The 19577-nt window shown below is 33.9% G+C and overlaps 1 protein-coding gene across 2 annotated transcripts in view; it reads left to right on the forward strand.

The window, feature by feature from the left end:
* The first annotated feature begins 299 nt into the window (after positions 1–299).
* Positions 300–19577, forward strand: part of LOC138309869 (uncharacterized) — a 115240-nt gene continuing 95962 nt past the window's right edge. The window contains exon 1 of one of the 2 annotated variants that reach the window (XM_069251114.1): positions 300–488. In XM_069251114.1, the coding sequence (XP_069107215.1) occupies positions 480–488 (9 nt within the window). In that variant the 5' untranslated portion in view covers positions 300–479. Of the gene's footprint in view, positions 489–15805; positions 15842–19577 lie in introns of those variants that run through there. The other variant, XM_069251112.1, reaches the window with a different exon arrangement.

Raw genomic sequence — 19577 nt, forward strand, 5'->3', positions numbered from 1 at the left:
TCCAAACCAAATCTCAACAAAAACTTTGGATCAAATAAATTGAAACTATTAATATATCTTTATAAAAAGAACATTTCTGAAGCATGGGCACTGTACATAATTATACAACCGTACTGACTAGCCGTTTGTTTTATTTCCACAAACAATAACGGCCTGCGATGAAAAGGCAATGTTGGCAGCGTGCCATTAAAAGACCTAGTCATTATGGCTGTAACATTGGTAGGTACGCACACATAACATTAAGTTTAACAACTTCTACATCTCTCCTTAAAATCCCGACCAGCCCGTCTCTGTAGCCCGTTCCTCGCGCTCCGTCCTGACGTTTACCTCTGTATTGAAGTCTGTAGTTTACTTTGGGCGCCGTTATATGGATTTACCGACTCACCTACCATCGGGGGAAATATGAAATTTAAGTGACCATTAAGAGTGATTACGAAACAGTATTGACTGATTTCATCTTGTACCGAAGATCAACCATAATGTCTTTCGTAAGTACAATTTTATCTTAATCATGCAAGACAGATGCTATGTACTGCATGCACATTCATTTCTAATTGACGAAATATGGAGTTATAATATAGCTCTTTTTGATACAGACATTCAGGTTGAATTTTCAGTGGATACTTGCACTTAGGGATGACCTTTATTTCCCAACGAGAGCACATATTTCGTTGAACTATCTTTACATGATGTATACATGCGTATTCGATTAGAAACATTGCATAATAATGTTTTCTCAAAAACGCAATAATATTGAAATCGCCTTTAATTGTTACAATATACCGTGGGTGTTGGAAACGTTAGAGAAAATAGTTATGATTAGGAAAGAGTCATGCACACATCGTGAACAAATACCTTGATCAATCAATCATCATCATCCGATATGGCTCTCTCTTTTACTATAGAACATAACGTAATGTGATGCGCATTTCGGAAGACATATGAAAAGTCTGTTGTTTGTTGGAGAACTAAACTTTTAATCAAGAATTGTTACCATGTCTGATGTTCGTTATAATGCGAAACGTAATTTTCGTACAAATATAATGCAAGATTCCGGAATCACCACTAATAATTAAAAACAGGTAAACTACACTATGCACACAGCGAGAATTCATGGGTTAAATTGAAGCTGGAGAAGATATCGATGGATTTGTATGTTTGGACATTCTGGATTCAGTGGAAATGGAGTTTAGTTTGGGGGATATAATGGAGTTAAGTTGATGTAAAATGGAGTTGATGTGAATATATATGAAGTGGTATTGGTGGATGGAGTTGGGTTGGGGTGAAATGGAGTTAATTTGAGTGGATATGGAATGGTCTTTTGGGATATGTTTGGTTGGGGCGAAGTGGAGTTAATGTAGGTGGATATGAACTTGCGTTTGGAGAATGGAGTTGGGTTGGGGTGAAATGGAGTTGATGTGGATGGATATGAAGTGGTGTTTGGAGGAAGGAATTGGGTTGGGGTGGAGTGGAGTTAATTTGAGTTGATATGGAGTGTGTTGTTTGGGGGATGGAGATGGGTTGGGTTGGGGCGGAGTGGAATTAATATGGATGTTTATGAAGTGGTGTTTGGGGGATGGGGATGGCTTTGGGTTAAATGGGATAAATATGGATGGATATGAAGCGGTGTTAGGGGGATGGAGTTGGGTTGGGGTGGAGTGGAGCTGATTTGAGTGGATATAGAGAGGTGTTCTGGCAATGGAGTTAGGTTGGGGTGGAATGGAGCTGATTTGAATGGAAATGGATTGGTGTTTTGGGGATGGGGATAGGTTGGGGTGGGGATGGATGGCGGTGGAGACGTTGATGATTTAGAAATTTAAAGTTCATGGCAGTGAAAGTGGGTTTGGATGGGATTTATATTATTGTACTTCAGCGGGGAAGATGTAGATTTTGATAAAGCTGGTAGACGTAGGTGAGGACATATTTAAGCAAAGTTAGTTGGAACAAAGATAGAGTTGGTTTGGAAGGGGTTAGTGTAGCAAAAAGGGAGCGCGGGTAGCGATGGAGATATGGCTGTGGGTAGGATGGATATAGATACAAGAAGGTAATATAGAACTTAACACTTAACACAAAGTAAATATAACTTGTATATTGTACACGAAATAGGATACTTCTGTGTAACTTGCACAATACTGTATTGATGTTTATAAAGCTTTTTGAAATATTTCTTTACCATAACTTAATACCTTGAAAGTCTGGTTTTCGATAACGTTGTTCCTTGTTAAAGCCATAGATAACAGAGGATATAGACATCGTTTAAGGAATATACTATTCTATACAGATAATCAAAATCATTTCAAGTTCCTCCGTATACTGACATTTTCTGTAAAAAAGTACAAAACTGAACTTCAAACGAACATTATGATAAATGGTTGTGATATCTATGAGATGATGTATAAGACCACTTGTTTACTGTTGAGGAAGTGAGCCTGGGAGATGTTGATATCATGATACTACCATGCACCTGTCTGTGTTCTGTTACATACGGGCTAGGTAATGCACGCGCGCAAACTTAAAGGCGTCCTGTGACGTCATGGCTCATATCTAAACCACACGCAGGGTAAATATCTCACAAAATATTACAGATGATGAATTTCAAGTATTCGTCTAAACATAATGTATTGGAGAATCGCACCAGACATAAAGGCCCAATCGCGTGTATTTAGAAAACTGTTGTATACATTATTTATTATCCGATGCAAATAGTCTTAAAGACATTTTATCGACATATTCTTTGAATGTGGACACGGATGTCAGATCCGCACGGGTGATCGGCACGGGTATATGGTGTTGTAAAACGGCATTAGTTTTGTTGTGGTATAGATCAATCGACCAGCTTTATTGAGAATTTAAGAAACTAACGACAGATCGATAGCGTCACGGAACAACCGAATCTCATGAACATATAACGCCATATTATCATTCTACAATACGATATACATCCAATCATGTTACATACTGCGGTAATGTTCTCTGCGCGTGAACCTGTTAGAATTTTATGGTTTTTTTCACGTAGACTTTAGACCGTATGTTGCCATGGACGATAACCTATCCAGTTATACCAGTACCAGTTTATCGATATATACCAGTTATATAACGTTTTCAAAAATGTTTAGAGATAGATATTTGTTAAACTGTCAGAGATAAACCACTATTAAATCTAGACACGTGCGTAGTATTTAGTCGTATGGGGCTCACCTAGGGAAAATATTGTTATCTGAAGTCAGATGTACTGGAGCTGATCCCTCAGTCATCCATCAACTTCTAACCTTTGATGATGATCCACCGCCGACAGAACATAAACAATACCCATCATTTGAACAATAACTGTGATGTTTAATGCTATATATTATAATAATTTGTTTTGCTGTTGGTACATGTGCAATCAGTACTTCATTCCATGTAGGGCATAGTGACATGCATTTTGTTCGGGGCCCAAATAATTATTTTTATAATTTTTGTCTTAAAGTTTATGTAAAATAAGAAGTTAAAACTTTTCAATTATATTAATGATGTACAGTAAGTAACTGAAGAAAAAAACCTAATTCGTCTACTACTGTTTTTGATAGAGATAAAAATACTATTCGTCAGCGGTGGAGCATCTTTAACAAATTTTCAACATTCGTGGATTTGGCATTATGTATATACGTTTGACGTTATATTAACGGAATGTGTCATTTATAAGGAATTTTTTAATACAGAAGACGACGTTTAGTTGGATTAACCGGATATAACAATCGACATGTGAATGTGATATTTTATATGGTTATTATTTTACAATAGTTTCCCTTTTACAACACAAGTATTTGGATAGCGCTATAGACTAGAAAGTTACTCGTTGTCGCGTATGGGCTAGTCTTTACCATAGTGTAATACAATGTAATCATATTAACACTGCGCAGTCTAGTTGGCTATGGACGTTAAGCAGATTCAGGAATTAAATATTAATTTCTCAGAAATCTGAAGAGTCAAAACAGATGACAAATAGACATGTACTTCAAACTCAAGAGTCAAATACGATTTTTAGGAGTCAAAACATACTCTAGAGGGTCTACTGGATGCCCTGACTGTGGTAACCAAACTCTGTGACCTAGTTATCTAAATGTTGGGGATTTTTGGACAAAAGTTAAAACTCAATGTGATGCACAGATGCATTCAACTTATGATTAGATACGGAACTGAGATATAGAGTATATAATCAAAATGTTCTACAAACATTTCAATAAATCAATATTAGTTATATAAACCAGATTGCATTGTAGAAAATATTGCATGCTGTTGTTTTCAAAATTGAAAATTCACATCAAAAGCGAAATTGAATGACAGCACTAATCAAATTTTATTGAAATGGTTTGTAATACAAGAATGCCTTTGATGCAGTCATAACAGTGGTGATCAATATCATGCAAACGCTTGGAGTTTGCATGATATGGCTTCGGTTTTAGTGCAAGTGTACGCAGTAATCTGAGACAAGAGATGTGATAATGTTTGTGCACGCACATATATGTAAATAATATATAGTTATGTGCCATTATAGAGAATATAAATAATACATTTTCTATCAGATAAGTTCACTCCAACCTTCGAACACAATCTCTAACTGATTTTACATCACCTCGTTGAAACTATGTTAAATAAATCATTCTACCGTGTATTCACTTTGCATACAGGTATAAGCTGTCATTTTCAATGCATATATGTATATATATCAAATATCGGTTTATCTGTATTTGATTCCAATTGATGTAATATTACCATATTTATAAGTCTATGTACATAAAGTCCAGCGTATGCGCGGATATACTATATCATAATGTGGAATAAAAAAATCTTCAAATCCAGTGTAACAAAGCAATGGAGGTCGGTGAAACATATATGTCAAATCCAGTGTAACATACAAATAAAAGTCTGTATCAAATCCAGTGTAACATACAAATGAAAGTCTGTATCAAATCCAGTGTAACATACAAATGAAAGTCTGTATCAAATCCAGTGTAACATACAAATGAAAGTCTGTATCAAATCCAGTGTAACATACAAATAAAAGTCTGTATCAAATCCAGTGTAACATACAAATGAAAGTCAGTATCAAATCCAGTGTAACATACAAATAAAAGTCTGTATCAAATCCAGTGTAACATACAAATGAAAGTCAGTATCAAATCCAGTGTAACATACAAATGAAAGTCAGTATCAAATCCAGTGTAACATACAAATAAAAGTCTGTATCAAATCCAGTGTAACATACAAATGAAAGTCAGTATCAAATCCAGTGTAACATACAAATGAAAGTCTGTATCAAATCCAGTGTAACATACAAATGAAAGTCTGTATCAAATCCAGTGTAACATACAAATAAAAGTCTGTATCAAATCCAGTGTAACATACAAATGAAAGTCTGTATCAAATCCAGTGTAACATACAAATGAAAGTCTGTATCAAATCCAGTGTAACATACAAATGAAAGTCTGTATCAAATCCAGTGTAACATACAAATGAAAGTCTGTATCAAATCCAGTGTAACATACAAATGAAAGTCTGTATCAAATCCAGTGTAACATACAAATGAAAGTCTGTATCAAATCCAGTGTAACATACAAATGAAAGTCTGTATCAAATCCAGTGTAACATACAAATAAAAGTCTGTATCAAATCCAGTGTAACATACAAATGAAAGTCTGTATCAAATCCAGTGTAACATACAAATAAAAGTCTGTATCAAATCCAGTGTAACATATAAATGAAAGTATGTATAGCATCTACGTGTAACATACAAATGAAAGTCTGTATCAAATCCAGTGTAACATACAAATGAAAGTCTGTATCAAATCCAGTGTAACATACAAATAAAAGTCTGTATCAAATCCAGTGTAACATACAAATGAAAGTCTGTATCAAATCCAGTGTAACATACAAATGAAAGTCTGTATCAAATCCAGTGTAACATACAAATGAAAGTCTGTATCAAATCCAGAGTAACATATAAATAAAAGTCTGTATCAAATCCAGTGTAACATACAAATGAAAGTCTGTATCAAATCCAGTGTAACATACAAATGAAAGTCTGTATCAAATCCAGTGTAACATACAAATGAAAGTCTGTATCAAATCCAGTGTAACATACAAATGAAAGTCTGTATCAAATCCAGTGTAACATATAAATAAAAGTCTGTATCAAATCCAGTGTAACATATAAATAAAATTCTGTATCAAATCCAGTGTAACATACAAATGAAAGTCTGTATCAAATCCAGTGTAACATACAAATAAAAGTCTGTATCAAATCCAGTGTAACATACAAATAAAAGTCTGTATCAAATCCAGTGTAACATACAAATAAAAGTCTGTATCAAATCCAGTGTAACATACAAATAAAAGTCTGTATCAAATCCAGTGTAACATACAAATAAAAGTCTGTATCAAATCCAGTGTAACATACAAATAAAAGTCTGTATCAAATCCAGTGTAACATACAAATGAAAGTCTGTATCAAATCCAGTGTAACATACAAATAAAAGTCTGTATCAAATCCAGTGTAACATACAAATGAAAGTCTGTATCAAATCCAGTGTAACATACAAATGAAAGTCTGTATCAAATCCAGTGTAACATACAAATAAAAGTCTGTATCAAATCCAGTGTAACATACAAATGAAAGTCTGTATCAAATCCAGTGTAACATACAAATAAAAGTCTGTATCAAATCCAGTGTAACATATAAATGAAAGTATGTATAGCATCTACGTCAAATCCTGGATAATATACATTTGCAAGTCGGGATAGTTGTCTGGTTTATCTAACGTTTGAAGCGTGGTTCCATTTGTGATATAAAACCTAATTAGGATATCCTTAAGTTAGTGATTTAATCTGACAGCAATCTTAATAATCTCTTGTTCTAGAAAATTACTAATGTGTTAGAAAAACGTTACAAAAATGTTTAGATCCGCATCGATTGACAAAAATAGGCTATTAAAGTTGGATACAATAACGACAATGATATTTGTCGAGATCAACAGAGTAGGCTCATCTGAGTAAACAAGCAACCCAAGCTGGATCTAGCCACAGGTTGATTGCACTTACTGCCCTGTTGTAGAACCTTGGTCAGAAAACACGTTTCTGCCTCAGGACCAAATATGAGCGGAATATTATCCTACGTGACATTATATTGTCCTAATACACTACAAAACTAATCAGCTCTTTGTCCCTGTACTCTCCGCATTAAACTTAGAACATGTTATGATCCTATTAGCTATTATTGAATACACTAAATCTTTAATCACCTATACGACATTACAGAATCATTCGATTTTCATTATAATGAGTATTTTCATTGGCTAAAAAATACTTTTTTCATCATTAAGGAAAAATGGTGTCGCCATTTGTAACAGCGATTCTGATTGGCTGAATTAACTGCATAACGATTTCATAGAAAGAAAACTATCATAAAATGAATATGAAGAATACTAAAGAGATCAGCTGTAGTACATTGAATTATAAAATAAATCTACTTTGTCCGACAGAGTCACGACAGTGATAGTAACCCCTGAAGTATAGTCACGACAGTGATAGTAAATCCTGAAATATCGAGTAAGTCATGACAGTGATAGTAACTCATGTACTACTTCAGCGCAATTGTAATCAGATAAATAAATCCGATTATTTGTAAGGATGGTAGTTCGTCATATAGCAACCTAGAGTGATTTATCATACTCCACATTAGTGTAGTCGGAGTTCTGTTACGTTGTCTAGCAATAGTGATGATACTAGTTGTATCTGTAGGAGATAGGATTGCTATCTATTTGGCAAAGTGATACACCTTATTGATTTCGACATTCGATTGAAAGCTAGCGAGTTTGCCCTTTTCTCTAAAAACTAAAACCACGTCCGATAAAAGAGTTTCGGAACCAAATTAATAAACAAAATGTCAGTGCCCCCACAATTTTCTTTATACAGCTTCAGTTTCAAAATAATGTAACTTACTAAGTTTGAATAATTTTATTCATCGCCTTTGGCAGTATGATTTAGATGTCGGTAGAGCAAAAATACAAAAATATCACAACGGGACACAATTCTGAACTTGTATTTTAAATAGTTATTTACCCTTGCGTGTAGGTGTTGATTGTTACGTAATGTGTTTGTGACCGTATCATCATTCTGTTGTGATTTTCGAGAAAATGACGCTAGTTTCGCTTACAAAATGATGATATCACAATCGATATCTACCCGCAAATGAAGTCTGTAATGTGCAAACACGGAATGCACACACACACCGAAGTATTCCAAAGTATCAATTATACTGTGCACTTCAGACGTATTATTTTGGCGGAAATCTAATATTAGGTCAAATGTAATCTTAAACAGGTTATCACATCAATGAATTGATTTATTCAGCATAATGGTTAAAATATACATTGAATAGTACAGCTATATCGTCTAGCCCGAAAATAAGAATACCGCTAAAACGTGCACATTTACAGTAGTTAAGTTATTAGCGACTTCATTGTTTAACTGTTTTCACAGTTAGCGATAAACAATGGTTCTTATAAACATTAATCTGGGATTTAGCAACACGTACATGTATTGTTCAACTAAGTTTTAATTTTTGATGATCTAATATTTGCGATTACTTACATGCTGCGCGAAATATTGTGAATATGGCGGAAATAACAGGAGATACAGTAATTTTCGTTTTGTAAAAAACAATTAAACAACATTTTATAAGAAATAAGCTCTTTACTAATCAGTTAATACGAGACAGAAACATTCACCACAAGACTCTCTTCGTCAACAAACGACATGCTACATGTCCAGCGTCACACTTTGACATCCACAAAGCTTATTACTATAATCTGCTGACACACTAACGTATTGTGCGAGTCAGACATCACCAATCACAACCAGGCGACGGCATCTAGGGAGATTCATGATTGATAGAACCAGGACACTAGACAATTCAACCGTAATTACTGTCATTTTATCAATTTGTGATAAAAAAACGAGAGCTCCCAAATCCCAAACCGACAATTAGTTTAGGATCACACCAAATAAAAAAACCTGACAATCAAGACTGGAAATATCATTCATAATTTCGGCCGAAAGGGATTCAACCTTCACTTTGGATTTCTACGGGAACATTTCACGAATTTCTCAGAGAAATATGCGTCATTATTGGATTTAAATTCTGCATAAATATTTAAGTACAGCCATTAGTTTCCACTTGTATTTGTCTTGTTGTCTTGCTAAATTATATGTTTTCTACACTGTTCTACAAATGATGTACGCATTATACTACCTTTTACTGATTTTTGTTTTCTATTAAAAACAAACTCGCACCATTGCAAATCATATATTATTATTCTTGCGATGATTTAAGCACAGGTAAGGAAAGTGTCGAAGATAACAATACACGTCAACGAAGATGTTTGGACGCTAGCGTCAGACCAAATCGACCAATACATGTCAATGAAGATGTTCGGACGCTAGCGTCAGACCAGTGCATGTCAATGAAGATGTTCGGACGCTAGCGTCAGACCAGTGCATGTCAATGAAGATGTTCGGACGCTAGCGTCAGACCAGTGCATGTCAATGAAGATGTTCGGACGCTAGCGTCAGACCAGTGCATGTCAATGAAGATGTTCGGACGCTAGCGTCAGACCAGTGCATGTAAATGAAGATGTTCGGACGCTAGCGTCAGACCAGTGCATGTCAATGAAGATGTTCGGACGCTTGTGTCAGACCAGTGCATTTTTTCTCCACATAACATGCATCTCACTGACAGTGGCACTTAAAAGTTTCTCGTATATTTCGTTATGTCTTTGCTCCATCTTCTTTGACGAAAACATCTAAAATGATGCCGTGTGCAAATTACAACAACGCTTGCTAATTTAATTACAAAATATAATTCTGTGGCTGTTCCAAAATAATGTGCCGAAAAACAAATTGTGTTTACTTATTCAACAAACAACTTACACAATAAACTCTACCTTTTGTTCATTTACGTCTTCCTGTGATTACGTCATATCCGGTTGAAGGACTAATTTCCGGTAATAATGGGATGAAGAAGGCTAATTAATAACATGCAGTTACCGTTGATTGCACGGTTTTATTAGTACTAAGTGTAATTTTATGAGCTACAGGAATTATGTGATGGCGTTTTGACAACTTCTGTTTTTCCGCCAATAACTCAATGTAAGAATGTCTACTAACGCACATCGTAAACCTTGAGTATTGCCAACTTTTTATATGTACTGTGTCGCTGTTTCTCATAGACCTAGATTATTGTCAACTTTTTATAACATTGGAATAAACGTTTGATTTTATTTATTTGCATTCCTCAGTCATCTAAAATAAATAATGATGATTTTAAACCAATTTATCGTATGATTTTATTACTACAACAATGGCGTTGCATGAAGATTTGGAAACAAACAATCTCTTGATATTTAGTTTTCTAAAATATAATTTTGAAATTGATGTTACTACTTTAACGAAAGACATTAATACTACTGGAAGCATATTTCCACAAGCTGAAATTAAAGGCTCAGCTCTACCGTTCTATATCTAGAAATACCTTTTGACTTCAATGGAACTATGTATAAGAAGAAGACCTTTACTCTGTATGCATATATTTAAAGCCCTTTGGATCATTTGATGTAGTATTTTTTACACATGTCCAGGATGAGTAAATGATAAGTATAATAGATGATAGGTAGTAAATAGATATTCAAACTGGGTCATAGACCTCGATGTTTTGTATGCATGCTCGTTGTAAAATTACTTTCATCAGTTGCAGTCAATAACATTGTATCATTTACTTGTTTAACTTTGTTTATTATGGAAAACAATATTGTAAAGGACCATGTGTGATAAGGGTCTTTTGTGGTCCCGAAATCCGCTATTTTTCAAAGTCTGTTATTTTAAGATTTTAATCTTGCATTTCAAATAATAACTATACCTGACATATTTGATAGTGATATTGGGTAATATAGCAGTTCTAGTTGCCATGGCAACCATTTTTATTATACATAAATTATGCAAAATGTGAACATTTCATCAAAATTGGCCATTTTATGCAGTTTTTCATCTAGTTAACATAGAACCCATTCTTGAACAAACTTTATATTTCTCAAAATTATGTTTTCTTCGTGTCTGCTAATTCCCTTGTAATATAAAGTTTATTCTAGGTTGTGCTCTATTGCTTTTAAAAGAAAACTATCAAAAAATATGCCATAATTGACCAAATTTTCAAGTTTGCATAATTTATGCAAAGTTACCATGGTTATATAGCAAAAACATACTTTCTGTCAACAAAAATATCATTAAGTTTTTATCTTAATTTGAAATTTGGTAGATTTAGTGGCCAAAAAGAGTCATTATCATATCTAGTCTTTTATTGATTTATTTTACGATTACGGAAACTGATTATTTTACTTAAAGATAAACGATATGGTAAAATTGATTATTTTATTTTTACGAAAAACGATATTATAAAATTAATTATTTTATTTTACGTAAAACGATATTGTAAAATTTATTATTTTATTTTACGAAAACGGTATTGCAAAATTTATTATTTTATTTTACGAAAACGATATTGTAAAATTTATTATTTATTTATTTCACAAAAATGATGTTTTATTTTTTTCCATAAAAAATGATATTGTACATTTTTTTGTTTTATTTTACGAAAATCGATATTGTAAAATGCATTTTTATACGAAACGATGGTGTTACCAATTATGATACCTCCGATACCATTATCAAATCTACAGATCTTTGTTAGAAGCATACCCTACCATTCTCTCCGAGAATAATTCCAAACACAAAATACAAAACATCCTATCATCTAAAACTCATTTGACTATTCACAAATGCAGATTAATCATCTAAGAAAATGCGACAATTACCCACGAATGCAATTAGAGACGTGAACCATTTAGCTTTAACCTTCAAAACATCTCCGAAATACCTTAGAATGACGGCACGCGGCGTGAACATGCCCATTACCGGCAAAAACCGGTATGTACACCTCGCACCTCCGGCGGCTGTACGAAGAACCACGAGTCGTGAAATTGGTGCTGACGTCACACCAAATACTGTAATTACTGGTGATATGGTAAAGCTACGTCATTAGCTTAATTAACATTCCAGCGCGAGGCCTGCATCACTAATTACCATGTCATTAAGGAAAAGATATTAACATTATTGGACTTACTGGTGGAGTAATTAAGATATATTTTTATAAGTGTGTAAAAGCCATGGAACATTTGTAAGTTTAATGCGTCCGATGTTGCATGGGGGATTCTAATATTTAAAACATGTGATACAATTTCCACACACAATATATAGATTAGATTATACGGCCTTTATATATGTTTCAAAGAAATTGATTCACTAGTCATCACCGTTGATAATAAAGTAATAATGATTATTCTCATTGTTTCTTCCAAAATTGAAGATTGCATAAACTATGACATTTAACGTGAATATAATAAACAAAACAGCAAATATATATTTACAAAATATTTAGAAGTTCAATGTTGTGAGTAGAAATAAACACATCAGGTCTACGAGGTAGGAGCATAAGTATTTAAACGTATTTATAAGTATCTAAGTTACCTCGTTTACTGGGCTGAAACAAAATAAGGAAATTATATGACATTATGAGTTTAGATTTATAAAAACCTAACAAAATAAATTCCGATAGAGCTGGTTTGGTGAAGTTTGATTAAGTTAATAACTTTCAAGGTCATTTACGGACGTGCCAGAGTAAGATAGCGGAGAAAAGCCGGAGTACCCGGAGAAAAGCCGGATTTATAAGAGACTACCATGAGAAAAAGTGAATCATATAGAAAGCTGTAAAACATTTAAAAATCATCTGAAATAAAAAAAAACAAAAAAAACCCAGAAATTCAATTTCTTCTTGCATTCCAGATTTATATCACAATGTTATAAACTATGAAATACAGCGTTATTGTATGTTATGGCTTAGGTACACAGAAAAACAATGTGTTTGGAAGTTTTTTAGGGTTGTGAATTTGTGAAACGATAATGGTGTTGTAACATGCACTAAAGGCAGGTTTGCGTGTCAAACACCAGTACCAGACTAAATAACCTGCAGTTGGATACTTGGTAGGATATAACATTGGCTCGATGAACAAGTTCGGAAAGGGTACATGTTTGTATACCAGTACACCGGACACGAGGTTTTTTTTTTACATCTCAGACAAAGTGTTTATTAGGATTTATCTGAAATATCTCTACAATCACATGTATTTTATTGACTGGTAAAGAGGTTATGACTCTTGTGCTGGACGAAGAGTTTCGGTGTACCGACATATCACCACCCTACATCCTTCATTTGGCAGTGAGTTCGAAATCTATCAGCGACAGGTTCGGTGTTTGTCGCAGAAAGCCGGTTTCTATGTCTTCTCAAACTTAAAGTCCTTATTCTATATTTGGATATTACAGAGTTATTTGCCCTTGCGGGTAAGTATTCATTGTGACGTCATATATTTGCGAGAGAAACATCACAATTTTCGAAGAAAACGACGTAAATTGCGCTCAAAAATAACAACGTTATGATTGATATCTACCCGCAAGGGAGCTAACTCTGTAATATACAAAGACGGAATACTATCCTTGTTGTTAGAATGTAAATAAATAAACGAATGCATCACATATCCAATGCCCAAGACAAATAACCTACCTCCAGCAAGGTCCTTGTTGTTTTACTCGCTGCTTGTGTCCATATCCACATTATGATACATAAAGCTCAATTGGCGTATGTCCTCGATAACAGTTGTTTCCATCTGAAGGTCATCACCTGAGAGTATACCGATATAATGGGATTCGATAATGTGCAGTCTACACAGAAAGCTTTGGATAAAGCTTGCGCTTTCGTTTTTGTCCTTGACAAATATTCGTTTTTATTGATGTTTGTTTTTTATTGATGTTTGTTTTTTGTTGATGTTTGTTTTTTAAGCTGGCTTTCAACATATTGTGTTAGCTCAGCCTTTCTTACCGTTCCATCAATTACATTGTTTGATGTCTTATTTCTCTCAATATAATTGAAATCTATAGGAAGTCTATCGACTGATGCCTTAGTTCCATGTTCCATGCTTGGTTGAGGGATGCTTCCTAATCTGGCAATTGATTGGCTACTACTCTCAACCAAGCGATTTTTTTAAAACATGATATTCCGATTATTTAATATCTTAAAGTATGTTTCTCGGCAATTTACGTTAACACTATTGACAAGCCCATTTGTTGATATTTGTTTTATGTACGATAATCTTATTTGAAATGAGATTTAGTTAAACTAGACTGTGTTATAACCGCAATTTCCCATGCAGAAAATCATGGATTATCAAGAAGGAGGGTGAATGTGTGCAACCATAAACTACCCTGAGAAATTCAGCACTGGTAAAGGTTCGCTGGGTAATAAAACTCAATTCTCTCTTAACTTAAATATCAGCTGATTTCTGTTCCACTCTGTTGGCTGCTTGCCATTTCTATATTAAAAATTTGTCTGACGTAAAACGAGGTTTGGATGTAGGTGCAGACGAAACATGCGATCGTTTTATCTGGTAGCTTTGTGTCCTCTTTGTTCTGTAAAGAGAATGTAAGTCAATGGCTCACCGTTATAGAGCTGGGAAGTCGGACACAGTGTATCGGTCTGCTTTTAATTTCCACCGATATAATTTGGAATTGTTAATGTGTTAGATTCGTACTAGTTTGGGATGCTGCAGTGGTAATAGGGAAATATATGTACATATATTTACATCGTTCAGCAGTATCAGTGTACTCTTGTTTAGGAGAAGCGAAAAGTAAGGATATTTACCTGATTCAGTTTTGACTTATAAATTTGGAATTTCTTGTCGTTGATGTACGCGATGTTTTATTAGACAACACACGCGGTTGTTCTAGCACAGTTGTAAAATCTATGTTATCCGTATGGTTCTTAGTCACGTGGAAAAGAACATGTAGATATATTTGTATTATCATTACGTTATATATAGCTTCACGTTTGCCTTAGACTCATAGTTTAAGAGAATTCAAACAACGTGCATTATTGAGTCACGTGATGCGTACACGTGCTTCCATAAGGAATATATAAGGAATCAGAGTTTGTGGTTTTCAACTTTGTTTCACGTTTAACACATCAGTGCTATTCCACTGAACAGTGAGCATATCAATGCCCAATTCGCTATTATATAATTGCATAAATCGTACGCAAGTAATTACGCGACAATCTCATGAGCTGCCTCGAACAAAACGTAGCTAAGCGACATTCTAACAGACGGAAATGGAGTGTTTCCGGAACATTTATTCGCGAGAGTTATCCCAGTTCAGCACTACTAAACCAGAATAAGAGACAATCACTGTATGTTGGGCAATCGTTTAACTCAGCGTGTTTATTTGTCGTAAAGGCAATTCCTGGCCTATAGTGAATCGATCACCTACAGACCGAGGAATTAGACCGACGCAGGGGGTGTATACCTATTTATATATATCTACGTAGACCGGGTGGTGTTTTTGTTCGCCAGGTATATAACACAGAGTCTTACCTGTCTGTATACCGCAACTCGTAAAACAGTCAGAATGCATTTAATAAAGGATGCAGCAGAAAGCTTTGCCAGCCTGCTGGTTCCGCATCACTCTTACTGTACTGCTTCTTGAGACTCCGTTGTGGACTATGAAGGGCTGCCGAGGCTGATACAGCTTTATGTGCAATGCCGACATTCTCATTGTGAAATGGTTCCTTAAAAACCCGTGGAAAAGATTTTGTGTAATATTAAATTCAAATCATATCATAAGAATGGATTGCATCGGGCATAGGGTAAGTACATTATTTATTTATTATTTATCTTTATTGTCACAAATTTCAATTACGTAATGTTTTTTTAGAGTTTATAGTCATGTGTCATCCTTGTACATAGTTAACTAACTAGTTTTAAATCTGAAATGATCAAAAACCTTTTCATTGCTCAACCAGGCGTCACAAAATATATAAAATACAACTTTGTTTGTTAAAGGCCCATTACCTTTCCAAAACGGCTTTTAATTTTTAAAATGGGAATGTAAAACGAGATCGATAATTTTGTAGAGTCGCAAAAGTTATTAACTCATCTTTAATACTACACTCATCCTCATCTTCAGAAAATTTTAATTTAAATAAATAAAATGTTAATTTTCATAACGCGGGTCGTCTTATGTTTCCCGCCGTCGTCCTAAATACCGCACAGTAGTTGAATATTACTGCGCCAGACGGCAAAACAGCGAAATGAATCTCCATAGTTATCATTATTACGCAGGAAATCTTGCATATGTTTGGTGTTGTTACCTCATCTTAGGCCATGGATAGGCATTTTCTTTTGTTATTAATGTTTTTAGGAAGCCTTAAAATTTTGCTTCGGAAAGGTAGTGGCACTTTAAACTACCATACATTGATATATCATCAATGCAACCAACTAATTATTAAGAGGACGTCTTGGCTTACTCTTTTTCGACAATTGCAATTTTATCATTCAGAAATATATGTACAAGCATTATCTTGTTGCTATACTGATAAAAAAATCATGAAACGAAACTGATATTAAAAATGCGTAGATGTATTTCATTATTATATAGCTTGTTTAGATATTTCTGTGTTTTTTACCAAAACTGAATGGAGCTAGGAAACGCTGTATGATATCTTTATAGACCGTAATTGGGTTATATATGATAGTTGCTGTGCTGTAGATGCTATTTTGAGCATGGAATCGATACCAGAGTTGATAGATGTCTAGTTTTATTCTTACTGTGCTGATGTTGGTTTTCGAGATGCCTTTTAGTGACAAATTAATAAATATAACCTTATATGGCAGGCTTAAAGTTATATGCGCCATAAATTTCATATTCACGAATCAAGTTGAGCTTTGCATATGATATTCATCACCAAACATTACCAACATTTTGAAAATTACAATACTTTCAATGCACAGGTTTTGATTTACATGTACAAATAAGAGCTGAAAAGGATTTTGACTGTGAGAACTAATTATATTTACATCAATAGTGAAGAGAAATGCGTACAAACGGTCAGACAAGGAAGCCAAATTGTGGTTTACCATTTCATTTCACATTTTTACAGTGTTATTAGTAATTGCAAGGTGATTCCTGCAGACATGTTTCAATCTAATCATATATATACTTGAGGCATAAAAAAGCAATTTTACAGTACACAACTTCTGTGTTGTAACAAACGTTTATAGGGCATCTAAATCCATTTGAACGATTTTTTACATCTTAATTTACCAAACCTTATGGTTAGATGAACGAAGAAAACATACTAGCATGTCAAAATTTTTACCCAGTTACGGCACATATGACTTAAAAAACATACCAATATGCCACGGGCAATATACCGATGTGCCATCGCCTTTATTAGTAGGTACGCTGTTCTATACCGATCAGCTCGGCGATAAATATTTATGGATTTTTTTCGTCACTGATTCTAATTGCTGTGGGTTAAATATAGACCGGCGTTTTTGTAACACATGGCTTCATATTAACAGATGTAAAATAGGTCTGGAGTGTTATAGTGTTACTTAGTGATGTACAGAGTGGGTCAAAACAGCAAACTATATAAAGATAGCACTTAATCAATTTCTACTTTCATCTATCACTACATCAAAACCTACATCCATGTATACTTAAAAGATCGTTATCACAACCACATATCACTCGAAGCATTGTGTTGTTGGAAAAGTAATTCGAATACTCGATAACTTTAATTGAAAAGTGAAGGATAAACACGGAAAATATGTATAGCTATAAAACTATTATAAGACAGCATTTAATTACTAGTATATTGCAGTAGAGTATAACTATTGCTATATCAATGATCATCTATGTATTAAATAAATTTCGGCATATCGAACACTTAAAACTCGAAACACTCTGTAAGTAAACACATTGATACATTTTACTGCAATTATTGCAAACCCTCTGGTAACGCGAAATAATGGCATGCATGGTACCGTCTACTTCGAGGTACCGAAGTTTAACTGTAATAAAAAAAACATAATCAGCATCTACTGTTTAGTTTTATATCACATACAAAAAGTGCTTCTAACAACGTTTCACTGTAAACAACTGTTATCATGGTCGAAATCTGATTTTTACCTCTCAGCAGAACAGTACTTATAACGATTTTCAATGCAATCAAATTTAAGGGTTTTTTCACCGTAGGCATCTAATATATAAAAAGTAAAAAAAGGTTTTCGTGACAAAAAAATCACTGTAAACAATTGACATCATAGTCGACATCTGGATTTTAGCTCGCAGCAGAACAGTGCATATAACGAAGTTTTATATGGCTGAGTTTCACTGTAAAACAACTTTTATCATAGCCGACATCTGAGTTTTACCTCTCAGCAGCAATTGTTATAAAGAAGGTTTAATGCAATCAAATATAAGTAAGTTTCACTGTAATCAAAAGGTGTCCACATCCAAATATACCTCTCAGCATAAAGGTATATGTGATTAAGATTGTAATTAAAAATAAAGGTATCTTTCACAAGCGCATTAAATGTTTACTTCTCCGCACTAAAGTGCATGGCATATTATTTGTGATTTATCAATGAATGTTGATATTGTATTAATGCTGCCTTGAAGGGATTATACAATAATTCAGTCCGGTTAACAATACTATATAGCTACTTAATATGTTTTAAAGAGAAACATTTCATTTGAGTAAAGATAATGATTATAATGTTGATGTGGTTTTCATGTTGATATTACGGGGATCCTCTGTTTTGAGAACATATCGATATCGCGTAAAATTGAAAAAAAAAACCACAAAAAAGCAAAAAAAAAAGCAAACAAAAAACAAACAAAAAAGAAGAAAAAAGAATTATTCAAGCAAAAATTAATATCTGCTAATTAAAAAACTGACATATAGTAATGTAAGTTTGTTATCAGATGTGCTGTGTCCGTTACCCTCACTAATATTGAATAAATGCCAAAGAAGAAAGACAGTGTATCGTATAGTGGTAATGGTACGGGTTGTAACACTGCAGTATATACATTAGTCAGATAACCGACAGTTCTATATTTCATTGGTCAATTGTGACATGAAACCATTTATCTAACATATTAAAGTTATGTAGTGATAAGAATTTATGTATTATAGAATTCTATGAACAAAATCATCATCGATGCATTCATGAACAATTTATTTTGAAGGATACTTCAATTCTAAGGAAATACATATAATCATTATGGATAGTGTGTGCGTTCGATTTGCATGTATCCACCAAGTCGACAGAAGAACTCACACGAATATTGGAATGAAAGTACGTACCTATTCTTCGTGTTAAAGAGGATCTATGTATTTTTCATTTTTCTTGTTAGAATATATTCGTATAATAGGTAATAAAAGTCACCAGAATTATACATAAGACCACAAATAAACCAGTCTTTAATTCATGCTCATGCATTCAAATCGAGTACAATAACATTACTTAGAAGTAATACATTTCCATTTAGATTACATATACATACAAACTTCCCTTTATATTATCTCTAACTTA

Source organism: Argopecten irradians, chromosome 15, assembly GCF_041381155.1.
Source record: "Argopecten irradians isolate NY chromosome 15, Ai_NY, whole genome shotgun sequence".
NCBI classification, from domain to species: Eukaryota; Metazoa; Mollusca; class Bivalvia; order Pectinida; family Pectinidae; genus Argopecten; species Argopecten irradians.